Source organism: Saimiri boliviensis, chromosome 1 (assembly GCF_048565385.1).
Source record: "Saimiri boliviensis isolate mSaiBol1 chromosome 1, mSaiBol1.pri, whole genome shotgun sequence".
NCBI lineage: Eukaryota > Metazoa > Chordata > Mammalia > Primates > Cebidae > Saimiri > Saimiri boliviensis.
Genome location: NC_133449.1, coordinates 145,726,746 through 145,754,469, shown reverse-complemented (window position 1 = coordinate 145,754,469; position 27,724 = coordinate 145,726,746). Strand labels below are relative to the sequence as shown.

The following is a 27,724-nucleotide window of genomic DNA, read 5'->3' as shown; positions in this document are numbered from 1 at the left end:
TACACAATGTCAAGGGTTCTTAGTGGTACTTAGTTGGGAAGAATAGGAAAAAGTACGTCTAGCTGATTTTGCCAGAAGCAGAAATCCTCAAATCTTTTATTTAAGCCTGTTTGAAAGGGCTTCTCTTTCTCATTTTTGATTAAAATACATATGAAGAGTTGAAACAGTTTTAAGGCAATGGCGAGCCAATGAACGTTTTATAGCAAAAGAGAACATGCAGATTAAAAGTAATAACGTATTAGCTTAAAATGAAAGTGACACTTTTGTATATTTGTTTCCTACTTCTGCCATGATGGATTCAAATCCTATTATCCTAGGCAAGTGATTGGTGGCAAGAGCTAATTGGGAGATGGCCTTCCTGGGTATCTGTATGAACAAGGAAACGGATACGCACCTGGCCTGTGCTGATCGCTTCCTTCTGAATCGCGTCGGAGAACTTGGCTGCTTTGGAAGAGCCAGTTTTGTAGAAGCTCTCGCTTTCTCGGGATCTTGCACGTCTGATGTGGCTGACTCTGATTAAAGAAGCAAGAGCGTACCCTTAGGTTGCAGGGTGTGGGGGGTAAGATACCACCTGTCTGTTTGCTTGTAACATCCTTTGTTTTAGGAATGGGAGAAAGGGTCCCTCTTTGCCCAAGAGGATATTGGAATGGCACAGTTAGCCAGTTAATCACTGACCAAACTCATTTAACAACTGCAAGGAAGCTAGGCAGTGATTACACTTATTAAACATGACTGATAGGGACACTGAAAATTACTGCAAGAAAACAGTAATTTTTTTTTTTTTTTTTTGAGACGGAGTTTTGCTTTTGTTACCCAGGCTGGGGTGCAATGGCACGATCTCGGCTCACCGCAACCTCTGCCTCCTGGGTTCAGGCAATTCTCCTGCCTCAGCCTCCTGAGTAGCTGGGATAACAGGCACACGCCACCATGCCCAGCCAATTTTTTGTATTTTTAGTAGAGACGGGGTTTCACCATGTTGACCAGGATGGTCTCGATCTCTTGACCTCGTGATTCACCCGCCTCGGCCTCCCAAAGTGCTGGGATTACAGGCTTGAGCCACCGCGCCCGGCGAAAATAGTAATTTTTAAATGCCTACTTGAGTTCACTGGAAAGCAGTGTGTGGAAAATGACTTGTGGATGTTAAATATTTCACTTAATGTCATTTAAAAAAATGAAGTGGCAAATAAATTAAGCTCTGTTCTCTTCTTCACATTTATAGTCATGCCTTTTTAAGGTTTAGTATAAGCAGTAGTCCAAATATAGGTCTTGGTCATTGTTCACTTGCCTTGAAATTAGTTTATCCAATAGTTAGTTTGCCTAGAGACCAGTTCAACTAAAATGTTCAAATGTATCTGAAATGCAACTTAAAGTTTTGAGAATTTTATATATGCAAGCATTCACTTGCTTAATGACCAGAACGCCTGAAGTTCAACCACCTTTTGTGCGTTTAGCATGAACTGGTGGATGCTAAAATGAAAAGTAAATAAAAAACAATTTAAAGCAAAACAGGATTAAGTTATCATCATTATAGACATGATTACATTGTTATAAAATAAATTGTAAAAAATTTGGTTGAAATTAAATTAAAAAGAAAGGGACTTTACACAATTTAACTCTACATTTTAAAAAATGTTCAAACATTGCCAAAACAGAAAAGAATAGCTACAAAAATATCAAACAACTACAAACAATGTAAAGCCATACATCTAATTTAAAAGAATTAACTAGAAAATTGACATGAAATCAGAAGTGCCTCAGGAATTAGTAAAAGCCATCCTTAATTTGCCCCAAAAGAGTATGACAGCCCAATGGAAGCCAGAAACACTCAAAAGACAAATTGTTTTGGGTGACTTGATTGACAGCCTCCTTTTGAAGAACAGGGCATTTTGCTGTTGGAACAACTATTAAGGTAGCTTTGTGATGGTGAAGCTACCGTCACGGGAAGAAGGCAATAACAATAATAGGCAATTACAGTAACAGTCCCTGGTGGGCTGAAGGCATCACCGCACTTCCTCTCTTCCGTGCTTCCAGAGCAGCCCCACCTGAAGCACAGCTACAGTTTCTTTTGATTTATCTTGCTGTGATAATAATCTCTTGGCATTGTACAGAATGACACATAGGACAATGATCTAGTAAGTCCTTCAGCACCCCAGAAGCACCAGGACAACAGACAAAATCCCAGGCAGAAGACTATGTTTGTTCAACTAAAATTTATGATATATTCTACAGAAAATCGATGAAACCTAGAGTCAGAAGGTTTGTGGGCTCACGACTAAGATCCACTGGTAATTTCGTAAATATATATATATATATATATATATATATATTTAAGACAGAGTCTCACTCTGTTGCCCAGGCTGGAGTACAGTGGTGCCATCTTGGCTCACTGCAACCTCTGCCTCCTGGGTTCAAGCAATTCTCCTGCCTCAGCCTCCCTAGCATGGGACTACAGGCATGCACCACCATGCCAATCTAATTTTTGTGTTTTCAGTAGAGACAGGGTTTCACCATGTTGGCCAGGATGGTCTTGAACTCCTGACCTCAGGTGGTCCACCCGCCTCACCTCCCAAAGTGCTGGGATTACAGGTGTAGGCCACCATGCCCAGCTTTTGTGCATAATCTAAATGAGCCATTTATAAATCTTAGTGACCTCACCACGAAAGGGGATTGGGTGAATTTAAATAAGATATACCAAAGCTCTTTACAAAACATAAAGCACAAATTAATAAGGGAATGAAATGAGTTAAGTAAATACTGGTCTTACGCTTTCTTTTGATGAATGGGGCTCTCCCCTGTCAGCCTATAGAGGGCGAACTTGAAGTCAGTTACACCTTGATTTTCTATGGTGAAGGTGGTGCTTTTACGAGCGCCACAGATCAAAGCTCCAAAGTTGATGATGGAGGAGGGGCTGATGTTGTATTTGGAATATACTGCATTCACAGAAAACTTAATTGGGATGCTGGCAATGATCTCACCTCCTTGTGAAATATTGGGCTCAATAATCTAGAAAAGGAAGAAGAATTAGCAAGTCAGCCACTGCTGTAGCTACAGAATTCCCATGATTATCTACCCGGTTCCCTATTTTCATGATTGACATGAAGCCATGTTCTTTATTTCACTGTCTTTGTATTAGTGCCTCAACAATGATATTAGCAAACACTAAAACAGAGCTTGCTGTGTACCAGCCAAGGGTCAACATAGTCAGCTTTTCCTCCTGTTTTCAGTTCCTCGCTCATCCTTTGCACTTGATGATGGGACTCAGCTTCCCTGCCTCTGATGCTCCCCAGAGACTTGGGGGTACATTTCGTCTCTGGCTCTGTTTCTGATGACTTTGCCTGCTAGTTAGGACCAACCCCCGGTGTATCCTATCTGGGTGCCACCCGGGCCAGGCCTCCCTTTTTCCCCCTGGAGCATGGATTAGGCCAGGTATCCTCCTTTGCGACAGGAGTCCCACGATCCTGCCATCGAGGCAGCCCCTCCCTTTGGAGCTCTCTTACCTGACAGCGCAGAACAGGCTGGTGCTCGATCTTCACTTCCTTTTTTGCACGGAAGAAAACTTGGACATTTGTGGGTTTTTCTGTTGGGGTCAGTGAACCCTTTCTGGGTTGGACTGAGATCATGGAATTTATATTAGGTGTTGAAATCCCTACAGAGTCCACGGAAAAGCTGAAAGACAAGAATGAAAAGTCAACCTAAGTCATCATCCTGGGAACTCAAGATAGAGAGGAGACTCTAGGTGGCTGAGTGCCTGCTGTGTCTCCAGCCCTGTTTAGCTACTATGCCCAGCAGAGTCCACTGTGCTTTGTACGCTGTGATTGCCTCTCCTTAGCCAGGATTGACAGGACGAGGAATTGATGCTTGAGGCAAAGATAGCCATACTCTATCCCATGGTCAAGAGAGGCCATTGCAGGAGATCTCTGTCCAACAGGGACATTGGACACGGAAAAAGGACCAACTAAATGCATTCTCTCTCTGTGTCTGTCTGGCTCTCAGTACATGCAGAGCAAACAGAGACACAGAAACCAGGGAACCTGCGGAGGGAGAGCAGGAAGCGGGCAGGGGCCCTGCAATGGAGGCACTAGGGAGGGAAGCCTACGGCCTACTGGAGGTGAGGCAAGACACGCAGGAAGCAGCTGGCTCATGAGACCAACAGAGGCACTGGCATAGGCCCAAGGTGTGTCCCACCTAAGCAGAGGAGGGCTGCCCGGAGTTGCTGTGGAACTCTGAATGTCACCCGCATGCTCCAGGAAACCCTGGCTTCCCAGTTACTTGCATCCCTGTGCTTCCTCACTTCCCTGAACAGTCTTTCAACAAACCCTCTATCACCTGTTCCAGCCTGAGAGTGACTTCATTCCGTGCAACCTCAAAGAACACAGCTAATGCCCCTGTCTTAATCTGAAAGAAAACTCACCAACAGGCAAGATTCCGCTTAGCACTAATTCCAAAGTGACAGGGGAAAAGTCCCTTTGTCAACTGTGAATTCTCGGGGAAGGAGAACCTTCCATGGAATGAAAAGTGCAGGCACTGCCACGAAGGGCCGTGTGGCCCTGTCTGAGGGGTGTCTCCCTCCCTCCTTCCCCATGCCCCCCTTTTGTTACTGAGGAACCTCCAATCCTCCCATCACAGGCTCCCAAGTAGCTGGGACTACAAATGTTATGACTACCATGCCAAGCTATTTTTATTTGTTTATTTATTTATTTATTTTTATTTTATAGAGGCAGGGGGTCCTCACCATTTTGCTCAGGCTGGTCTCAAACTTCTGGGCTCAAGCAATCTGCCTGCCTTGGCCTTCCAAAGTGCTGAGATTACAGGCATGAGCCATCACACCCAGCCTCTGTGTTTCATATTTAATCTCAAGGGAAAAGCACAAGCTGGCGCTCTATCCTACCAAGCCACTACTTGAAATCTATAATGTCATGGTTCTTAGAATGTAATGAAAAAAGAAAACCCTCTCTTCATATGAAATCTGCTGTAGAAGGTCTCCTTGTAAAACAGATAAGAGCTGGCAGTAGGCAGGACAGCTTGAGGCCAGGTCCCCTATCTCCAGTCTCTCCCTCCACCCAGGGACCTCTTCTCATCCCTAGAATCTCCCTCTCCCAACCTCTTCCCCCAAGGCTCTTACTCCACCTCCAGACACCTGTGGTTCCAATTGGCCAGGTACATCCAGGCCACTTAAAGGCCCCGGTTAAGCTGCAGAGTTGAGAACAGCATGAATATCTCTGCTCCCTTAGCAGGTGGAATTCCATTCATTAAAGCCAAGGGAGGCAAAAAAGCAGAGATGGTTCTTATGATTTCCTTGACTGACTAATAAGAAAAGTTTCCCAGACCATGCTCCTCCCGATGGTGGACTTGGCGGCCGCACACCCAATGGGATTCTGGTTACCTGAATCCGATCTCATATTTCCCGCGGTTCTTCAATTGCAGGGGCTGCTTCACCTCCTCTGTCACCCTGACAATCCCAAAGTCCAGGCCTCCTTCAGCTCCTGCACAGACCAGGGGCCAGGGCAGAGAGGGGTGAGCGGGCATGAGAGTGAGAAGCAGAGGAAATGCCTGTTGAAGTTCACGTGGAAAATGCATGGTGACAGTTTAAAGGAATTTGTTCTGAAAGCACTGTGGCTAGAAAAGCCGCTTCTAATTGAGTCTGGGCAAACAAACAACAGATGCTGCTCTTGATGCGCTCTCAGGGCTATTCCCTCCGGATTCCATCCATCTTAGGCTGATTGCTTTTCATGTCTACCATCAGCTAAAACTTGCAATATTTAAAAAAAAAATCTTGCAAAAGTTGGGATATTACACATACATTTATGTTGTTTTACTTAGCATTACATCATAAGCGTTTCCCCATAAAATTAAAAACTCATAAGTGTGATCTTAGTGGCTGCATAATATCGTACGATATGGCGGTTCTATAATTCATCTGGAATATTAATTTGGAATTAACTTGGTCAGCCCAATATAATCACAAGGGGGCTTAAAGAGCCAAAAAGGGAAGGCAGGGTGGGAGAACCAGAGAAAAGGTAAGATGAGATGGAGTTGGCCCAACCTTGCTATCTTTGAAGGTGGAGGAAGGGGATCATGACAGAGGAATGTGGGCAGCCTCTAGGAGTTGGAAATGGTACGGAAATGGATTATCCCCCAGAGCTTCCAGAAGGGAAGGCAGCCCTGCTGACACCTTGATTTTAGCCCAGGGAGACCCATTTTGCACTAGTGACTTCCAGAACTGTAGGGTAATATGTTTGTGTTAAGCCAGAAGGCTTACAGTGACATTTTATGGGAATGATAGAAAACTAACACAGGAAAGAGGAGAGGTGTTTACTGTCACACGACTGCTCTGAAAAGAGCCCTGCAAACTGCACATCTATGACCACCCCCTTGCTATTTCCTGTTGGAGAAATTACTATGTGTAGTCATGCTGCTAATATCATTCTGGGGTTCACATTACTATTGATCAAAATTCTCCCCCCACCCCCAATCCCTGTAATACTAACAACACACTAGCCTTTCTCTACACAGAAATACATGATACAAAAGACCCAACTTCCAAACATCCTTTCTTTGAAGGGCCCAGCAGACCTTTGGGGAAGGTGATGTCCAAGGCGATGTCGTATGCCTCTGCAAAGACCGTGATATTTTCAATCTGAACAACACCGAGAAGATTTTCTGCATCTAAAACCTACCAGGGTAAGGGAGATTCTTCAGTAAAAGCAAGATCCGTGAGGGGCTTGGAGCCTGAAACATGTAACATCCTAAACGGGATATGGCAGGGAATGTTTTTGAAATGTATTCCCCTGTAGGTATTTTATCTTTACCCACCATTTGGTAGGATTTGTGCTCCTCTTAGCACTTTCTGGGGAATGCTGGTATAAACAATACAAGAATGGGAAAAGGGACTGTCTTTTTTATTGTTGCTACGTTACTGAAGTTTGGGCTCGGAGGTGACATTACAGGAAAGTGGTTTTTTATTTTGTGACAGGCTCTCACTCTGTCACTCAGACTGGAGTGCAGTAGCACAATCTTGGCTCACTGCAGACTTGACCTCCTGGGCTCAAGCCATCCTCCCACCTCAGCCTCCTGAGTATCTGGGACTACAGGAGTGCACTGTCATGCTTGGTTAATTTTTGTATTTTTTTTTTTTTTTGTAGAGGTGGGGTTTCACCATGTTGCCCAGGCTGGTCTTGAACTCCTGAACTAAATGATCCTCCCATCTCAATCTCGGAAAGTGTTGGGATTATAGATGTGAACCATCGTGCCCAACTGCTTTTTTTTTTTTTTTTTTTTTAAACTTCTAAATCAAATAAACCTTGTGAGCATTGCCCTGACAGTGGCAACGGAATTTAGGCTCGAAGTCGTCCTTGCTCTACTCATTTTATAAATCTGAATCATTTTGCTCTTTGTATGTGGCTCAACCTGTGGGAAGGTGCTAGACTTTTCATAGAAAGCAAGTGTTTAATGTTTGGAAATAGCAAATGTTATATTTCTGTGAATATCATGGTGATTAGGGCCATTCTGTTGTCATGCCTGTGGATGGTCCCTCCCTCATCATTCCCAGACACCTCTGAACTGCTACAGCTCTCAGCCTGACCTGATTGTTGACTCTTTGTTTTCTTCTTTATATACAATCTATATTTTATTTTAATAGCTTTTGGGGGTACAAATGGTTAGAGTGACAACCCACAGAATGGGAGAAAATACTTGCAAATTATGCATCTAACAAAGGACTAATATCCAGAATCTACAAGGAACTCAAACAAATCAGAAAAAAAAAAAAAAAAAAAAAAAATCTCATCAAAAAGTGGGCAAATGACATGAACTGACTGTTGCCTCTTGAAACTAACCAGGAGTCGGTAAAGGGTCCAACTGTCCAGGGAAAGAGCTGGTGGGCAGTGGGGAAAGCTTTCCTGTGCCTGTGGGGAGCTCACCTCTGTCTTTGCTGAGATCTCCAGTTGAAAAGCCGAGCCACCTACTCCCCAATTGCACATGCTTTGGGTGCCAAGAGGAAATTTCCAAGAGGAAATTTGCAGCTGTCACCAAACTAAAGTTTTAAATTAGAATTTCCTTCTTTTCTTTCATTAGACATCTGCCACTGTTTCACGGAGCAACTTGAACTGACTTGTTTTGTCTTCTTTCTCTGACTGCTTGCCCCCTGACAGATGGCAAGATGGGCTGACGAGATTTATGCGGCTCCTCTCTCCCGAGGCATGGCAAGTGCCTGGAGCCTCCTATTTCCTTTGCTTCCCCATGGTGAGTTGAGGGCAGGGGGGAGACTGAATTTTAGATTGAGGAAAATAGGAAGGACAATTGAAGAGTTACACAGATGAAATAAAACAAATTCACCAAATGCTTTCTGAAGGGACCGGAGATGAAGGCATTTCCTCCTGTGGATGTGGTGGTGAATGTAAGTTCACTTTGGGGGCCTGATGGAGGCACACATTGCTTGTGCAGAGCCCTAATCAGGCTGCTGTTTGGCTGGGACACACAGAGATGGTCACAGCAGTTGTGAAAATATAAAAACATGATGGTGCAGCGGCTCAGCCTGTAATCCAGCACTTTGAGAGGAAAAGGTGGGCGGATCATGAAGTCAGGAGATCAAGACCATCCTGGCTAATGCGGTGAAACCCGGTCTCCACTAAAACTACTAAAAATTAGCTGGGCATGGTAGCACATGCCTGTAGTCCCAGCTACTTGGGAGGCTGAGATAGGAGAATTGCTTGAACCTAGGAGGCGGAGGAGGTTGCAGTGAGCTGAGATCACACCACTGCACTCCAGCCGGAATGATAGTAAGAGACTTAATCTCAAACAAACAAAAAAAAGTCAATGACATTCATTCATTCATTCATTCATTCATTCATTCATCAGATTCTGCTGCATGCCTACTTCATCCAATCCCATGCTAGGCACTGGGGATATGATGGCACAGGGGGGTTGAACGTGGTTCCAAAAAAAGTATATCCACTTCTTAACTCCTGGAGCCTGTGAATGTGACCTTATTTGGAAAAAAGGGTATTTGTGGATTGAATTAAGTCAAAGATCTAGAGATGAGGTCGTGTTAGTTTATCAAGGTGTGCCTTAAATCCAATGACAAATATTCTTAGACGGAAGAGAAGACGCAGACAGAAGAGGTGTTGTGATGATGGAGGCAGAGACTGCACTGATGCAGCCACAAGCTGAGAACACTCACAGAAGACCCCAGAAGCTGAAGGGGAGAGCGAGGAAGGCTCTTCCCTGGAGTCTTCAGAGAGAGCAGAGCCCTGCCAGCACCTTGATTTTGGACATCTTGCCTCCAGAATGGTGAGAGGAATGCCTGTTGTTTTAAGCCACCCGGTGTAGGGTAATTTGTTATAGTAGCCCTAGGGGAACTAAGACAGGTGTTAGGTCAGGGGAGATCCTGCCCTGATGCAGTTCACATAAAAAAGTAAAGAAAGAAGTGGGATAATGTCAGGAAGAGGTGGTTCTCTGAAGGATGGAGGATGGGGTGGGTTATTGCGCATAAGGGGTATTCTCTCGATGGGATGATTAGAGAAGCCCAGTTGAAGCAGCAATGTTGGTGGGGGTGGGGGGGGGGCTGAAGCAGGAGCCTAAGGGCAGTTTCCCAGCAGGGTTGCAGCAAGGTCGGGGGCTTCAGCCAAGAAAGAGCCAGGACAGTGCGTGAGAGCCAATGAGTGAGGGTGAGGGTGGAGTAGGTTGCCATGCAGAGGCAGGCAGTGCCTCAGAGGCAGGTGAGGACCCAGGCTTTACTCCTACCGCAGCAGGAAGCCAGGAGAGTGCATTAGTAGGAGTCGTAACCTGTTTGAATGACATTGTAAAGATCCCTCTGGACACTGGGGGGAATATCAACAGGGAAACCAGTTAGGAAGCCTCTGTAGAAGTGCAGGTGAGAAAAGCTGCTGGTGGCCTGGACAAGGTGGTGGCAGCAGTGAGGAGAAAGAAGTGAATGGGCAAGATATATTAGGAGGCACCATTCCTGTAAGCCCAGCATTTTGGGAGGCTGAGGCGGGAGGATCACTTGAGGTCAGGAGTTTGAGATCGGCCTGGCTAACATGGCAAAACCCTGTCTCTACTAAAATATAAAAAATAAGCTGGGTGTAGTGGTACGTGCCTGTAGTAGTCCCAGCTACTAGGGAGGCTGAGGCAGGAGAACTGCTTGAATCTGGGAGGTGGAGTTTGCAGTGAGCTGAGATCACATCACTGCACTCCAGCGTGAGCAACAGGGCAAGACTCCGTCTCAAAAAATAAAAAGACACATTGGGAGGTAGAATTAGTAACCTTTGCTGGAGGCCTGTGATGGAAGGGAGGTCATCAAGAAAAGAGGGAATTAAGGCTGATAGCCAGGTGTCTGTTGGGAGCAACAGGGTGGAGGGTGACATTTACCGAGATAGGAATCCAATAGGTGTCCGGCTTTAAGAGTGCGAAATCAGGACTCTGATGCTTACCTAGGTATAGCAACACTATTTGTCATTTGTTCATTCATTCATTCTTTCATTCACTTATTTGTTCCTTTCTTCCACATTGATTGTTGTGTTCCTGGCACTGGGAAATCAGGCATAAGCAATATCGCCTTTATGGAGCTTGCAGTTCTATCCACAGCAAGATATTGTGGACTGCTGTTATCAAAAGGGGATCAGATGGGAGCATGTAACAGGGAGACATCTGTGTGTGTATGTGTGTGTGTGTGTGTGTGTGTATGTATACATGATTTGATAACCAAGTCAGTGGACATGTGAAGCCTCACCTCCAACCGAATAGCCTTCCTGATGTTGATAGGCTTGGTGGGCTGAAAGTACAGGTGCAGGCCGTACTCAGCCTTGGGGGGGATGGTTCCCTGCATCATGGACGCGGTGAAATCATCGCCCAAGTGCTCCAGGTTGGTGATCCGCCAGGCCACGGGCAGGAGCGTGACATTGCGGAGAAGAACTATCCTGGCTTCCTGTCTGCAGAGACAAAAAGAAAGTTTGAAATTTCACTTCAAATTTTGTAGTTTTGTAATTAAAAAAAAACTTTTAGTTTCAGAGGTTCGTGCACAGGTTTGTTATATAGGTCAACTTGTGCCATGAGGGTTTACTGTACTGAGTTCATCACCCAGGTACTAAGCCTAATACCCCAAAGTTATGTTTTTCTGCTCCTCTCCCTCCTTCTACCCTCCACCCTCAAGTGTCTGTTGTTCCCCTTTTTGTGCTCATTGGTTCTCATCACTTAGCTCCCACTTCTAAGTGAGAACATTTGATATTTGGTTTTCAGTTCCTGCATTATAGTTTGCTAAGGATAATGGTCATTATCCTTAGCATTTTTTTTTTCTTGAGACAGAGTCTTATGCTCTTATGCTGTCACCCAGGCTGGAGTGCAGTGGTGAGATCTCGGCTCACTGCATCCTCCACCTCCTGGGTTCAAGCAGTTCTCCTGCCTCAGTCTCTTGAGTAGCTGGGATTATAGGTGCGTGCCACCATACCTGGCTAATTTTTGTATTTTCAGTAGAGACGAGGGTTTACCATGTTAGCTAGGCTGGTCTCAAGCTCCTGACCTTGTGATCCACCCATCTCGACTTCCCAAAGTGTTGGGATTACAGGCGTGAGCCACCACACCTGGCCAAGCATATAATTTTAAAAAATCACAGTTTCTGTTTCATGTGTGGGTGCTGAACAAGATTTCTTAACTCTTTTTTGAATTGCTTTATTTAGGTCTGCCATATTTTCAATTTGTGTTTCACTGAAAAAATTCATACATAAGCAGACCCGCCCAGTTCAAACCTGCATTGTTCAAAGGTCAACTGTATTTTTCTTTAGCATATTAAAATTGCCATTCTATTGTCTTCCAGCTTCCTTTGTTACTGACGAGGAGTCAGTCATACCGTATTTCATTTTCTCCTGGCTGCTGTCAAGATTTTCTCTTATTTCTGGTTTTAAGAAGTTGGACCAAACTTTGCCTTAATGTGGTTTTCTTTCTTGATTATTAATCTATTATATAAAATAGGTGGAGTTGACATTATTTATCCCAGATGACCTATAAAAAACCTGAACCTGCTGGTCACGGTGGCTCATGCCTGTAACCCCAGCACTTTGGGCAGCTGAGGCAAGCAGATTCCCTGAGCTCAGAAATTGAGACCGGCCTGGGCAACATGGTGAAACTGTGTCTCTAATATATATATGCTGGCTGTGGTGGCACATGCCCATAATCCTGGCCATTTGGGAGGCTGAGGCAGGAGAGTCACTTGAACCTGGGAGGTAAGGTTGCAGTGAGTTGAGATTGCACCACTGTATTCCAGCCTGGGTGACAGAATGAGACTTTGCCTTGAAAAAACAAACAAACAATCAAACAAACAAAATCCTGAAGCTTAGAGAGGTTAATTGACGGCCCCAAAGTCACCGATTCAGTGGCCAGACTTGGGCTATAACTATATTTATCCAGCTTAAGGTTTGCTAAGCTTCTCGGAACTCTTAAGTTTTTGCTTTTTCAACAAATCTGGGAAAGTTCCATCTACTCCTCAACTATTTTTGGCCCCTTTCCTCTCTCTTTTCTTTCTGGGATGCCAATCACAAATATGATACACTGCTTGACGTTGTCCGACTATTTACTGAAGGTTCATTTTTTACCACTATTTTTCTCTCTATGCTTTTTTTTTTTTTTTTTTTTTTTTGAGACAAGGTTTTGCTCTGTCAGACAGGCTGGACTGCAGTGGCGTAATCATGGCTCACTGGAGGTCAGAAAAAGCACTTTTGGTTACTTCAATTATTACTTAGTTCTTTAAGCAGTATTTATCAGGAAAAGGGGCCTGGTGGTGGCGATTAAAGAATGCAAGATTCATGTCACAACAATATTCTCTCCAAGAAGCCGCAGAAGTAAATGTTTTTTCTACTTAGAATAATAATACAATTACAATTAATGAATATGTAAGTTCTAGTTTTGGTCTAATGTTCTGCTTTTACTTTAACTTCTAGAGCAAATATTCTTTTTTATTTATTTTTTTAATTATACTTTAAGTTCTGGGGTTCATGTGCAGATGGTGCAGGATTGTTACATAGGTATACACGTACCATGGTGGTTTGCTGCCTCTGTCCTCCCAACATCTACGTTAGGTATTTCTCCTGTTAGTTCTCCCCAATCTCCCCATCCTCTGCTATCCCTCCCCTAGCTCCCCCACCCCCCAAAGGCCCCGTGTGTGTTGTTCCCCTCCCTGTGTCCACGTGTTCTTATTGTTCAGCACCCACTTATGAGTGAGAACATGGGGTGTTTGGTTTTCTGTTCTTGTGTCAGTTCACCGAGATAACCTCTTTGGGCAATAGACTGCTTTGAGAATCTGAAGAATGCTAGTTCTTCTGAAGAAACACAGATATACACATATTTGGGTAGTTGATCTTAGCGGGGGTCCTTGGCCCTGCTGAAGTTCATCCACTGAACTAACAATCTGTTAACTAGATAGGTTTACTAACCATCATGGTTTGCACAGGACCAAGGAGTTTCCCAGGGTGCAGAACTTTCAGTGCTAAAACCAAGAGAGTCCAGAGTAAATTGGGATGAGTTGTTTACCCAAGAACTAAAGGCTCCTCAAATTCCACTCCAGTCCTGACATGATCTAGAACTCTGACCTGTGCAGCAAGAGCCGGTCAAAATGTAATTGCCTGGGTTCCAACTCCAGTTCCGGGCGGATCCCCTGGCAGCTTAATTGGAAGATGGCTGGCTCTGGGTTATCATTGATGCAGCAGACAATGCTGTCTTCAAAGACACCAACTGAAGTAGGGTAGGCCCATACGTTTAATATCTGATGGAAGGAAAAGTCAAAAGAAAGTACATTTACAGCAAGGGTGCCAAGGCCTCAAATTTCCTGAGAAAGCCTTGCTTTGTGTCTATATGACTGTACCTGCTTCTCGTGGGGCTTCAGGACCATGGTATTGGGTTCCAGGAAGTATGTGTTTGCTTTGACATCATTCTGAAAATAGAAGAATGCCTCCACCACCATTAAGGAAGTGTTCAGGATTGTGAGCGTCTCCGTGTTGCCTGGGAATACTGATGACTTGTACCTGGGGATGAACAAGAATGGGGCTAAGGGTGTGAAGACCGAAGGACAATGCAGGTGGAAAAGAAGCCTGTGACGTGAAAGGCAATTCAAAGGGACAGTGTGGCTGCACAGAGGCAGTGGCATGGTGGCCAAAGAACATGAGGTTTGTAGTTGTGCAGACTTGCCTTGGAGAATAAACGCTACACTGTGACTTGACTCCCCCGAGCCTTGGTCTCCTTATCTCTAAAATGGGATGCTAACACCACTTTGGACTGCTGAGTAGGAAGTGAGGTCATGCCTCTAAAGCTCTCAGGACAGCTGCAGATAGCAAATGCCCAATGAATGTTAGCTACGATTATTGCAAAGAATTTCAACAAAGAAATACATAGATCTATCCTTCCACCTGCTCATGTCCCCGAGAGAGATTATCACTTGAGTAACTTTTTATTTCACATCTGTTTTAGAGATGACCTCATTCACCTCCTTCTCCCACACCTTCAGAGAATGCTGCTGTTCTGATATGAATTCATTTGGCCTTGTTCACTGTTAGGAGGCAGTTTCTGTTCCTTAGTGCCCTAGGGAGAGATCTGCAGAGTTGAGCACTGTGGGCATTTGGGGATGCTCAGTTAATAGTAGCTGAGCAAAACAAACCAGGAGAAGGCCCAAGGGAAAAAAGTCACATCATCAGAGGTCACAGCACAGGCTAGGAAAGCAGAAACAGTCTGAAAAGGTTTTAGACAGGACATGATGGAGGATGAAAGGAAAGAGAATGACAGAAACTAAATGAGAGTCAGAGAGACAGAGACCTCTCTGTGTGGATAACTGCCAAAGGGGTGTGTGGCTTTCTCACCTAACCACTAATCATCTCCACCCAAGACTGTGCTAAAGGCTCCATGTGCATTACCCAGTTCAGTCCTCACAAATCTGAGGAGGGTGCTATTGTTTTCCCATTTTACAGATGAGGATAATAAGGCTCAGCAAGGTTTAAAAGAACAAGTGAATAGGCTTGGTGCAGTGGCTCACGCCTGTAATTTCAGCACTTTAGGAGGCTGAGGCGGGCAGATTGCTTGAGATCAGGAGTTTGAGACCAGCCTGGGCAACATGGTGAAACCACATCTCTACAAAAATACAAAAATTAGCCAGGTGCGATGGCATACACCTGTAGTCCCAGCTACTGGGGAGGCAGAGAAGGGAGGATTGCTTGAGCCTGGGTGGCCAAGGGTGCAGTGAGCTGAGATCACACCACTGCATTCCAGTCTAGGTGACAGAGTAAGACCTTATCTAAAAAAAAAAAAAAAAAAAAAAAAAAAGGCCCTGCGCAGTGGCTCATGCCTATAATCCCAGCACTTTGCTCAGGTGGGCGAATCACAAGGTCCAGAAATTGACACAATCCTGGCCAACATGGTGAAACCCCATCTCTACTAAAAATACAAAACAAAACAAAAAATTAGCTGGGTGTGGTGGTACGTGCCCATGGTCCCACAGTCCTGGGAGGCTGAGGCAGGAAAATCACTTGAACCTGGGAGGCAGAGGGTGTAGTGAGCTGAGACTGCACCACTGCACTCCAGCCTGGTGACACAGTGAGACTCTGTCTAAAAAAATAAATAAAGCTTTAAAAAAAAAAAAAAGAAAAAGAAGAAGTGAATAATACCCAGTTGTACTGGAAGTTGTTTTGGATCACCGTAGTCACTGTCCTCCCAGATCAGTGTCATCTGTCCCCCATACTGGTGAATTCCAATGTTGTCCCAAATGTGTATCTCCTTGAACAGCCATCATTTCCCTGATTCCCACCCCTAGACTGTTCCGTACCTCATATCCATTAACCTGACCACACTTCTCCCTCCTAAGCCCTCCTGTTGGGCTTTGTAGATCCTCTCCATCATCGGCAAACTCCCTTCACCCTCACTTTTTAATCCAACATCTCAGGGAATAAACTGGAGGTAACGGGAATGGAGGACAAAGACGGCCACAAGCTGCACTAGGGAGGCCCAGAAATTAACAACCTCTACTTAGCATAAGAAATGCTGTATGGAGTTAAGACGTGGTGGAGACCTTGGTTCCAGTTTTGGTTTCATTTGCTGCCTATATGATACAAAATTTGCATATAACTGAAAAAACTAGTCTCACTAAGAATGTATGATCACCAGTCTCACCTGTGGGTCCCCAATTCTGCCTAACAATCTTAATCTGTTTCTCTAACATGCTCCCTCTCTTACTTTCCACAAAACTGTTTTTGATGCCCTATTTCTTCAAGGTTTCAAAATTCCTCGACTCCCCTCACTGCAAGGGATGATCTCACATCATCTGTCAAGGAGGAAAAGACATGACTGTGTAGGAGCCTCCTCGCTCTTCCAACCAAATTGTAAACCTACCTTCTGCAATGCCATCTTGCCTTTTTCCTCACTGGCATGCAGTGACGGTCCCTCCTCCTGGCACAGGCCAGCACCCTCACAACCCACTGTGCTGCCTCAGGGAGCTATGCCATTGATGGCCCTTACCGTCTCCTGAAACTCCGACATCTTCCTTCCATTTCCTCTCGGCATGCAAGCATCATAAGAACAACAGTGCGCCAACAGCCTGCTCTGCGCTCCAGGCTCTCCTCCCATCTCCCTTCACGGCCAAGCTTCTCCAAAGAGTTATCCTCACATCTGACTTCTCACTTCACTTTGCTTGGGCAAAGCACTCTGGCTAACGCCCCTAGTGACCTCCATGTTGTTGAACTCTGTGGACATCTATGCCCTCATCTTTCTGCACTTTCTGCAGCATTCAATGTAGCAACCATGTCCTCTTCTCAGGGCTCCCTGACACTGGTCTTTTTGGTTTCCCCAACAGTGTTGGCCCTCTTTCTCATCTCCTGACTCCTCCTTTTGTGCATATTGAAGTTATTCAGGGATCTTTCTCTTCTTACGTATACAGTCTTCTCTCAGGCAATCTCATCTATATCTGTGGCTTTTGTTGCCTTGAAGAGTGACCTCTCCTTTGAGAACCAAAGCTGTACAACCCATTCACTGCTTCACGTGACTACCAGAAATATCTTCCCGGCAATTTAAACTGAACATACCCCAAAGTGAACCCTTGATCCTACTCTGATCAAGCCTGAAGCCTCTCTTAGGCTTTCCTATATGGGAAATGGCACCCTCACTCCTCTGGGTGTCCAGCAGGAAGTTGGGACACAAGAACCCAGTTCTCCTGATTTGCAGCTGGGGGCTAAGAGAGGCAGCATTAGTAAAAGCTACATCTGTGTACACAGGAATCCTACTTGTACTGTTTATAAGCCCAGCCCGGGAGTCTGAAATCTGCTTTAAAATAATGGAACACTTACTTATCTCTTGACTTTCCGCAAAGCAGTGGCCCGAAGTAGTATGTCTCCACACTCATCACATACTTCTTAAAGATAACCTCATTCATCTTCATGTCCATCTTCCTCTGAGGAAATATCACTCTGAACATAGGAGAGGGAGAGGTGAGGGGAGGCTGCCTGACCGGAAGTTCAATGCTGCCATGTGATGTTTATATAAACCCAACACTCCCTGCTCAGCATGGGGTCTGGGTGTCTACAGACAGAGTGACTCTTCTTTGTCCCAGGTCCTTCCCACCACCAGAGAAGACATCATGATCTGAACTTGAAAAAAAGACTCCCAGTGGTGTCTTCCATAATGAGAGTAGTGACAGAGCTGAGTCAGATGTTTTGTCCTAGTGCGCCCAGCTAAAAACATTCCTGTGAACCCCTAAGGAAAACCAGTTCCGGGAGACATGACTTAGCTTCTGAGTCCCTTGGTCGAATGTGGCCAGTTGCTCAGCCAAGTGCTTTTCTGCAGTGCATGAGCTGCACAGTGGTGTTCAGTAGCTTGGAAAAATTTCACTCATGCAGAGTCACACAAGGTTTCCTTTTCTTTTTTCTTTTTTGGAGACAGAGAGTGTCACTCTGTCACACAGGCTGGCGTGCTGTGGCATGATCTCAGCTCACTGCAACCTCCGCCTCCCTTATTCAAGCCACTCTCCTGCCTCAGCCTCCCGAGTAGCTGGGATTACAGGTGCCTGCCACTACAACCAGCTAATTTTTGTATTTTTAGTAGAGACAGGGTTTCACCACGTTGGCCAGGCTGGTCTTGAACTCCTGACCTTGGTTACACATGGTTTCTAAATTATAGGATAGAACTGCTTTAAACTTGCTTAATAGTTAAATAAGCAAACTAATTTGCCAAGGAAAGACTTTTTTCCTCCCACTTTGCACCTATGATCATTGTCTTTATTGCAGTCTGGGAATCCCTGGTAATACCACGTCCCCCCTGTGGCTCTTAGTCAATGTCCAAGATAGGGGAACAGGAGGGGCTGGGATGCTGCCCGAGCTCCACGTTATGATGAGAGCCATCTGTTCAAAGTGCAACGGAGGAAAATAAAAACATAGTGGTCAACCTTATCTTTTAAAATGAAGCATACTTACTTTGGGTCTTGGGAAATGTATGGGTAAGTGCAGATGCCTCGGCAGTGGAGCTGGTACTGGCGGCAAGTCCCTAGGATCTCAAAGTTAAAGGTTTGGTCAAAGTTCCCAAACTCGTCAGAAGAGAAGTACACCTGCAACGTTACCTCACCGTTGGCTGGCACGATCCACCGGAAGTGATTCAGTCTGCAAATGACCACACAGCTTTGTAAAGTGAGAGTGCTCCCCTCTGGCCAAGAGAAGACAGGAGAGCTGCCTGGAAGTCCTGTCCTGTTGGGCTAGTGGCATTGTGGCCCCTGGAGCCCCACAAGCAGGACAGCTCTGTTCCCCTCCAGTGCTGTGACAGCCATACCCTGAAGGTGGGCTTTGGCATTCCCCTCCCCGGGTTGCTGGGAGGCCCACCTGATGAATTTCTCCTGGGAGTTCTGCCCGTCGAAATTGTTCAGGTCTATATCTGACAGCGGGGAAATGGTTCCAGCAAGTCCCCCTGAAAGGGCCTTCTTGGTTGAGGCCATGCGACGCTTGTCCTTCTGAGTCTCACAGACTTGGTCTATCTTTTCTTTCATTTTCTGTCTGCCTGCTTTAGATGAGCTGGTCTGCTCCTCTTGAGCCTTAATTTAAAATGAGCGTGAGGTCTTAAACATTCACTTTTTGTACACACAAATAGAAGACAGAGATGGCTACAACATGTCTACATGTCTGTCATCTGGGGAGATGGTTCTGCAGGGTCAGGATGCCCGAGCAGGGCAGGGTCTACTCTTGGGTAGCAACAAGACCAGTGCATGCCTTGGCACCCTAGTCTCTCAGGAGGAGGATAAAACCCTAGAGAAAGCTTGAAGCTGGAGGGTGTGTGTGGAACTCGTCTTAGTTCCTGGTAGTACCCAACATGGCCAGCAGGGACTTCATATTCCATCACAACACGAACAAGTCAGGATGACCCATGGTTGCAAATGCCAAGTATGCTCCTGTTGGTAAGGTGGTGTCACCCACGGTGAACTGCTTTCTTCCCTGTGCAGCCTGCAGTCACCTGACCTGTGGGCTGGTGTTCAGGCTGATGTGAGTGTCTTCTTTCCCAACCACCTTTCACCTAGTGCTTTTTGCAACCTTTGATGATCCTTAATCAATTATTTCACCAGGCATAACAAACAGCAATTTTCAAGTTCAACCAACTTTTCCATAATTTTAAGCTGCCAGTCTTTTAGAGTAAAGAGTTTTCATTTGTCTACTGGGGAGGAATTAAGTTTCCTTCTAAAATGATAGGTTAAACAATTATTTCTTCTTCATGGCTCGCTTTCTTTCTCTTTCTTTCTTTCTTTCTTTTTCTTTCTCTCCCTCTCCCCTCTTTCCCTTCCCTCCCTCCCTCTTTCCCCTCCCTCCTTTCCCTTCCTTTCCTTCCTTCCTTTCCCTCCCCCTCCTTTCCCCTTCCTTCCTGTCTTCCTTCCCTCCTTCCTTCCTTCTTTCCTTCCTATTCTTTCTCTCTCTTTTTTTTATTTTTAGACAGGATCTTGCTGCATAGCCTAGGCTGGAATGCAGTGGCACCACCTTGGCTCACTACGAACTGCATCCGGGCCTCAGGTGATCCTCCCACCTCAGCTTCCTGAGTAGCTGGGACCACAGGTGCATGCCATTATGCCTGGCTACTTTTTGTAGAGATGGGGTTTCACCACATTCCAAGGCTGGTCTCAAACATCTGGGCTCAAGCAATCCACCCACCTCAGCCTCCCGAAGTGGGAGATTACAGGCATGAGCCACAGTGCCCAGCCAGTCAATTTTCAAAATAAGAGGTTGATGGTAATTTTTTCTTCATCTTTTTAATTTGAAATTTCACTGGGGATTCTCTGCTTCGGTGAGGCATGCCCACCAGTGCTACCGATCTCGGATGTTGATTTCCTACCTACTTGTAAATTGAGGTTTGGGGTAGTCTCTGTCACCAATTTACGTATAGGCAGGACCTATAGGTGAAGTTACGAGCTCTCTTTGCCTATGTGCATGGTTGGTAGAGGGCTGTGTGCAGAGATTCAAATTGTGGGCCACCCTTCTCTGAGAATAAAAAAACTTTCTATAATTGTGAATATTCACACTTTCTGCATATTATTGGTCAAATTTATTTTTCTTGTGATGTTTTCTATTAACTGCATATATTTTCTTTTATTTATGCCCAATTTAATTTTGATGAGTTATATTTCAATCGAGCTGGAATGTATTTTACTATATTGTGTCAGGCTAGGACATAAACAGTGACTTTACCCAAAACCTCCCATCTTGCCATCCTAATTTCTTTAATAATTTATCCTTTCTGTAATGACGTGTGTGCCCTTAACTTGTGTGTGTTGATTCTTGTGTTCTTACACACTGTCCGAATCACCTTAGCTTCAAAATACATTTTTATGTTTTTAAAAAGATTCGATCTTTTTTAAAGTGCTAGCTTTGCTTATTTTTTACTGTGGGTGTGCTGAACAGTAATTCGACAAGTTTCCTAAACCCTCCCATTGGGACAGCAAAGGTTGTCAGGTGAGAATCAATCATTGTCAGTTTCCTCTTGGGACGCAGGACAAGTCAGGCCCCGGGAAGGTGCAGTTCAGGGATGCTCACGTGACGTTTTCAGGGAGGATCCCTAACAAGTTGAGGGAAAAGAACCCGGTGAGCAGAACACCTCATGCCAGGCTCTGTTTTCGGTCTGGTGGAGGGTGACCTTGTCTCCCTGCCCGCTGAAGTCCTGCCAATGTTAGGAGAATAAATTGCTCACGTGTTACCTTGGTAGTGTTTGTGAAGGCCAGAAGGTCTGATTCTATTTCCATTTCTCTTCTTTCATCGAGAGACGTGTCTTCGGATGGTGGGATCACAAACACAAAATGCCCCAGGGTGTCTGTCCTGGACAAAGGCGGCCGTTTCACAGGGTAGGAGACGATTGAGAATAAGGCAGGAGGCGGAATGGGTGGTCCGGAGGAACCCAGACCCAAGATGTCTAGGATCTAAAGGAAAAACTCATTGTTAGTTTCCTGTGCAAAACCCTATGCCTCTTACCACACAGCCTTTGTCACACTTTATTGCAATTGTTTAACTGTCTGCCTTCGCAACGGGACTGTAAACTCCATTAGGACAGTTAGCAGGTGGATATGGCACACAGCCTAGCACATAGTGGGCAATCAATAAACCTCTGTTTAATGTGAAGAGTCTAGCTCTTAAGGTTCTAACGTCCAGAGATTGTTCTATCTATTTTCAGATTCCATGTTCATTTTTCTTTTTGCCTTAAATGTTCCTTCCTTCCAAAGGTGAAAGAAAGCTGGGAGGGGAACAAGTCAAATACGGCAAAGAAAATAATAAAGCAAAGATTCTGGGACTGGGATAGAGAAGGGGAATGAAGAGAGAAGTGAAAATAACCTGAGAGAAAACACGGGTTCCTCCAGCATTTTCCCATTCTGCTCTCATATATAATGAATGAGGAATTTCCAGAGCAAACAGGTTAAAATTTTCACACTACTTCCTGCCTAGCATGTAAAGACCCTCATTATAAACACGTTACCCCTAGACTAACAGCCGTTATCACAGCAGTCAAGGTTACAGCCCACCTGAGGGCCCGGCCAGTGGACCACTGGACCTATTAGGCCCAGCAAGTAACTAAGTAACTTCATGTAATCCTGTGCTTCTCATCCTGCATGGCAAAGAGCTCAAGGCATTTCCTGACTAATATGCAGCTGAGTGAACTCCCAGGATTTAGAAAGTCTATGAGGAAAGGCAAGAATGATTTGTAGCAACTGTTGAATTACCAGAGCCAGGGAGTTCTTCAAGCGGCAGTCTAGCCTATGATTTGGAAGGCGGAACGTATAAAAAAAAGAAAGATGATGTTCTTATTATAGTCCTTAAAAACAACAACTCATTTCTGGGGAAAAAAATCACAACTCCTGAGCTACGGCTAGCCTCAGGAGAAACTGGGAAGGGCATGGAGCTGCTTTGCGTGTCCCCTAGCTGTTCCTCCCTCCTTTGGTGCCACCCAGGACCACTGTGGCAAGGCTTTTACCGTGAGGCCGCAGCACATGGAAGTCACGTGGATCGCATGGACGGCTCTGATCCTCCCGTCATCCCTGACCTGCTGGGTATCGACTCCAGTCGATACTTTTAAAAGTTGGCTCACGCCTGTAATCCCAGCACTTTGGGAGGGTGAGGCAGGTGGATCATTTGAGGTCAGGAGTTCGAGACCAGCCTGACCAACATGGTAAAACCCCGTCTCTAGTAAAGACACAAAAAAATGAGCTGAGCCTGGTGGCACAGGCCTGTAGTCCCAGCTGCTCGGGAGGGTGAGGCAGGAGAATCGCTTGAACCCAGGAGGCTAGTGAGCCGAGATTGCACCACTGCACTCCAGCCTGGGTGACAGAGCGAGACTCCATCTCAAACCAAACCAAACCAAACCAAACCTTGCACCTAGTTTGTGATGAACGAAACCAGAGGGCAGCAAACTGTGGTGTCCTGGCTAAATCTGGCCTGCTACATTTTCTAAATAGACTTGAACTGGAACATGGCCATGCTCTTCCAGTTACACATTGCTGGTGGTCCCTTTCACCCTTTGAAGGCCGAGTGGAGTAGTTGTGATAGAGGCAGTATCGCCTGCAGCCTAAAATACCTTCTAGTCCTTTACAGAAAAAGCCTGTACCGGGACAAAAGGCTCTAATAAGCCTCTCCTCCAAACTGCGCGCAAAGGTGGCTTTTGGATATACGATACTTTTGTTTATAGGAACGAAGAGCTAATAGGATAATTTCTGTCACTGTGGAAGGCCTGTGGGAAAAAAATTTTGGAGTGGATGGGTCTCTTCTCTTACTTCACCCCAAATCTCACTTGCCTTGCCATTCTGTAGCACCCATATTATCCATATTAAAAATCAACCATACAAGTGGCTTTCTGTAGGGTTGGATGGACTCATTCAGATGTGTGACACTTTGTGTGAATTTTCTTTTGCCAAGTAGGAAAGGTCCTTTAGTCATTACTGTCTTAATTCCAAGGGGGGCATCAGAGATGAATGAAGCTGAGGGGACATGGGTTTCAGGTAGGGAGAGGTGCCCCTGATGATATTAGCACAGTGTCTGCTACCTGACTGGTGACTTCCCCATCCTGGAGGAGGGTCCATACCTGCTCCCCTTTGGGAAGCCTGTCACTCTCTAGGGCCTGCTTCCAGCTCAAGCCTTCAAAGTCTGGTGTCTGGATGTTGAGGAAGGGCACGCCCAAGTCTTTCTCCTTCTTCCCTTCGTGGTCCTCCTCCCCTTCCCCCTCCCAGTCGCTCCGCTCCTCCAGGGCTCTCAGCTTCTCCAGGCGCTCCCGCTCCGCCTTCTCCCTCTCCAGGCGCTCCTTCTCCGCCCGCTCCTTCTCCAGGCGCTCCCTCTCCCGGTCCCTGCGGCCCCTACGCCCACCGGAGGGGACCTGGCGCTGGTCGTCAGGCTCATGGGCCACCTCCTCCATCCCCACGGGAGACAGCTGGACTCCTTGCTTCCGGTCCCAGTACATGAGGATGTGCTGGATGTCCTTCAGCGTCAACTCATAGGCCTTAAACTTCTGGGCTAGTTGCTTTTCGGGGTCCTTTGAGATGTCCCCTTCACTGTCCTCTTGATCCTGGACAAGAGGAAGCCCATGCACGCTGACATCGGTCGTGTTCTTTTTCTTCTTGTTTAGCTCTTCCTTGTCAGACGTTGCTTGTTCCTTAGCAGATATTTTCCTTTCGACTGTCTCTGTTTTGACATCTGCTTTGGTGGAAGGAGGAACCTAAAAGGCACGACACAGAAAAGATGCATCAAACAAGGGGGAGTAAACTGCATAAGGAACTGTAAAAGGACATTTTGTTTCATGAGAAGGCCTTTGAGGATCCGGGCACCTCCCATGCATACTAAGGTTGTCCTGGGAATCATCTTGGGGGCTTTTATCTAAGGTCCATTCCATGGTCCTTCCCTGTTCAAGACCTGGCTGGGTTCTCGCATTGTGCCTTTTGGAAAAGGTGCAGAGTGACTTTGATTTGTACTCCCGGTGGCGAGCTGCTGTTCTGCAGCATCGAGGGGACCAGCAGATGCTAGCCATCTGCACCTGCCTAAGGTGCCCTGGAATGGGCCATGGCGTGTGAAGGTCCAATCCCGGCTGCACTGCTTGGTAGCTGTGACCGTGGGAGAGGACTTAGCCTCTTTCTGTCCCATCTGTAGAATGGAGACAGCTATATTGATACCTACTCCAGAGGACTCCTGAAGATTAATTGTGTGACTGCATGTAAAAAGCTTACAACACTGCCCTTGCAGTTATTAAAACTACACAGGTATTATATACAATGGGCATTTTGGGGAACAAATGGGAGTTTAGAATCTAGCTGCACCTCAAGATTTTAAGATATGTATTTACTTAATGCACTGGGCATAGAGAAACCAACTTTACTCTTTTTCTTACTGCTCTTTTAAACTCGCTTTGTGGGCTCTGATTTTCTCCTCCCCTGGATGAAATCCTCGGGTAGGCTCCATCGTTTTTTGGGTCATTCTTTGATGATACTATACAAAATCCAGCCCAGTCTAGTGACTGCTCTCTGCAGCGCAGCCCAGTGTCCCCCTTCCCAGGTCTAGCTCTGCTCCTCTCTAACTTCAGGCCAACATCAGGCTTGGAGACGTGAATGACCAGGGGCTGGCTTTTCCCCTCATCTGGCTGCCCTTCCTCCTTCTCTGCTTCTCCATCTCCAACACAGCCTGGGGAGGTAGCAACACGAGAGCCGGGCACAATGTCTCATGCGGGGGAGGCAGGGACTTGGCTCCTACTCCTTCAGGCTTTGCCAAGACACCTGGAGTTTTCATGGAGGATGGAGCCCAGTGAGGGAGGGACTTGCACTTGCAAGACTGTGGGAGCCCCGCGTAGGGCAGCCGGAGGCTGACAATATACTACGAAGAATATAGATGACTTTAACAGCTTCATCAGTGGACTTGAGCAAATAGATGCAGAAACAAAATACACACACTATTCAAACACACGTGGCACATTCAGAGACACCAACCACCTATGAGGCCACACAGCAAGGCTCCACAGATGCAAAGGATCAGTATGACACAGAACGTGCACTCTGCAGATAGTAATCAAAATCAGAACTCAAAAAGAGAAGGCCAAATGAAGCTGTTCATTTGGAAATTAGAAAATATGCTTTGAAATAATTCATGGATTAAAGAAGTAGCCATAAAGGATAGTAGAAAGTATTTAGAATTGAACAGTGAAAACAATGAATAGCAACAATTGAGGAATATAAAAAATAATGTTCGGAAGTATATATGTCTTTACATGCTTTTATAACTTTCTTTTCTTTTTTGAGATAGGTTGGAGTGTAGTGGTGTGATCACAGCTCATTGTGGCCTCAATCTTCTGGGCTTGGCGATCCTCCCATCTCAGCCTCCCAAGTAGCTGGGACTGCAGGCATGCACCACCATGCCCAGCTAATTTTAAATTTTTTTTGTAGAGACAGGGCTTTGCCTTGTTGCCCAGGTTGGTCTCAAACCCCTGGGTTCAAGTGATCCACCCATCTTGGCCTCCCAAAGTGTTGGCATTCCAGGCATGAGCCACTGTGCCTGGCGCCTTTTATAACTTTTCATAAATTGGAAAATAAAAATGATTGAAAATTAATAAGATAAGCATCACTTCAAGAAGTTAGCAAAAGAACAGAATAATAACACAAATAAAGTAGAAAGAAGGGGCCAGGCACGGTGGCTCATGCCTATAATCCCTGCATGTTGGGATGCCAAGATGGGCAGATCACCTGAAGTCAGGAGTTTGAGACCAGACTGTCCGCCATGGCAAAACCCTGGCTCTACTAAAAATACAAAAATTTGCCAGGCATGGTGGTGGGCACCTGTAATCCCAGCTACTTGGGAGGCTGAGGCAGCAGAATCACTTGAATTTTGGAGGCAGAGGTTGCAATGAGCTGAGATCATGCCATTGCACTCCAGCCTGGGTGACAAGAGCAAAAGTCTGTCTCAAAAAAATAAAAGAAAGTAGAAAGAAAGATATTGTTTAAAAATAAGAACAGAAGCTAATAAAACAGAAAACATGCAATGAAGATAATCCACAAAGGCAAAAGTTATTTCTTTGGAAAAATAATAAAAATGACAAACTTCTAGTAAGGTTGATTGAGGAAAAACAAAGAGAAGGGTATAAATAAAAAACATGTGAAATGACTGAGAGGAAATAATAGAAATAATAGAAGAATAATAGAAATGACAGACGAGGTGAAAAAGACAGTAAGATCAAACCATTAATTTCCTTATGCCAATAAATCTGAAAATCTGATAAAATTTATACTTTTTCAGAAAATCATGAACAACCAAATTAACTCGGAAAGCAAAAGGTAAGCTGAACAAACTTTTAAGCCCAAAACGAATTGATTCAATAATGTAGTATGTAACCTACTGTGTTATCCTACCAAAGAAGAAAAAGAGAAAAAGAAATACAATCATATCAATAGATGCAGAAAAACCACTTGATAAAATTCAGCACCCGCAAGTAGAAAACCTTTAAAAGATGTTTTAAAAACCCATGTGTCTGAAAGCACTGGAGAGCCATAAAGGCAGTAATGAGTTTCAAGCTAAGATCTTGGAGAGGAGAGAAATAGAGAGAAGCAGGCCCAGTGTTTGCGGTTGCTTTTCCCTTGAGGACATTCATAGCTGACAGTGTGACTGAGAAGCTGAGCAAAGCTTTTTTGACAGACGCGTGGGGCTGGGGTTCAAGTATTAGACTCCAGGCCTGCCAAGGAAAAGAGGTCTTGGTAAATCCCCTGGGGACTTTGAGTTAAGACTCTGAAAGTCTCCATATTAGGAATAAGGTTCAATCTGTCCCTTGCAGGGACATGGATGGAGCTGGAAGCCATTAGGAACAGAAAACCAAATATGTGTTCTCCCTTACAAGTGGAGCTGAATGATGAGGACACATGGACACATGGGTGGGGGGACAACACACACTGGGGTCTCTTGGGGGTTGAAGGATGGGAGGAGGGAGAGCATTAGGAAGAATAGTTAATGGATGCTGGGCTTAACACCTAGGTGATGCGATGATCTGTGCAGCAAACCACAGTGGCCCACGTCTACCTATGTAACAAACCTGCACACCCTTCACATGTACCCCTGTACTTAAAATAAAAGTGGAAAAAAGAAAAAGAAAAAAAAAGGTCAATCACTGAAGCTCAGTTTAAAATGATCTCATCCCGATTAAATCAAGATTTCTAGTGCCCTTAGCCTAGCTGACTGCCAGCATCAAACAGTGGCTCTCTCTGGAGGGAGACAACATTTTTCAGAGCCACAAA

At 45.4% G+C, this 27,724-nt stretch overlaps 1 protein-coding gene across 4 annotated transcripts in view; it reads right to left on the bottom strand.

Annotated features, from left to right (window-relative positions):
* HYDIN (HYDIN axonemal central pair apparatus protein) overlaps positions 1-27,724 on the bottom strand; it is a 444,836-nt gene that overhangs the window by 75,634 nt on the left and 341,478 nt on the right. For all 4 annotated transcript variants that reach the window (XM_074406071.1, XM_074406078.1, XM_074406090.1 and 1 more), the window contains 13 exons: positions 23,551-24,177; positions 21,182-21,400; positions 18,831-19,039; positions 18,432-18,614; positions 17,310-17,429; positions 13,850-14,009; positions 13,578-13,750; positions 10,730-10,928; positions 6,574-6,673; positions 5,384-5,483; positions 3,498-3,666; positions 2,765-3,003; positions 395-512 (listed from right to left, as the gene is read on the bottom strand). In XM_074406071.1, the coding sequence (XP_074262172.1) occupies positions 395-512; positions 2,765-3,003; positions 3,498-3,666; positions 5,384-5,483; positions 6,574-6,673; positions 10,730-10,928; positions 13,578-13,750; positions 13,850-14,009; positions 17,310-17,429; positions 18,432-18,614; positions 18,831-19,039; positions 21,182-21,400; positions 23,551-24,177 (2,616 nt within the window). The remainder of the gene's footprint in view (positions 1-394; positions 513-2,764; positions 3,004-3,497; positions 3,667-5,383; positions 5,484-6,573; positions 6,674-10,729; positions 10,929-13,577; positions 13,751-13,849; positions 14,010-17,309; positions 17,430-18,431; positions 18,615-18,830; positions 19,040-21,181; positions 21,401-23,550; positions 24,178-27,724) is intronic.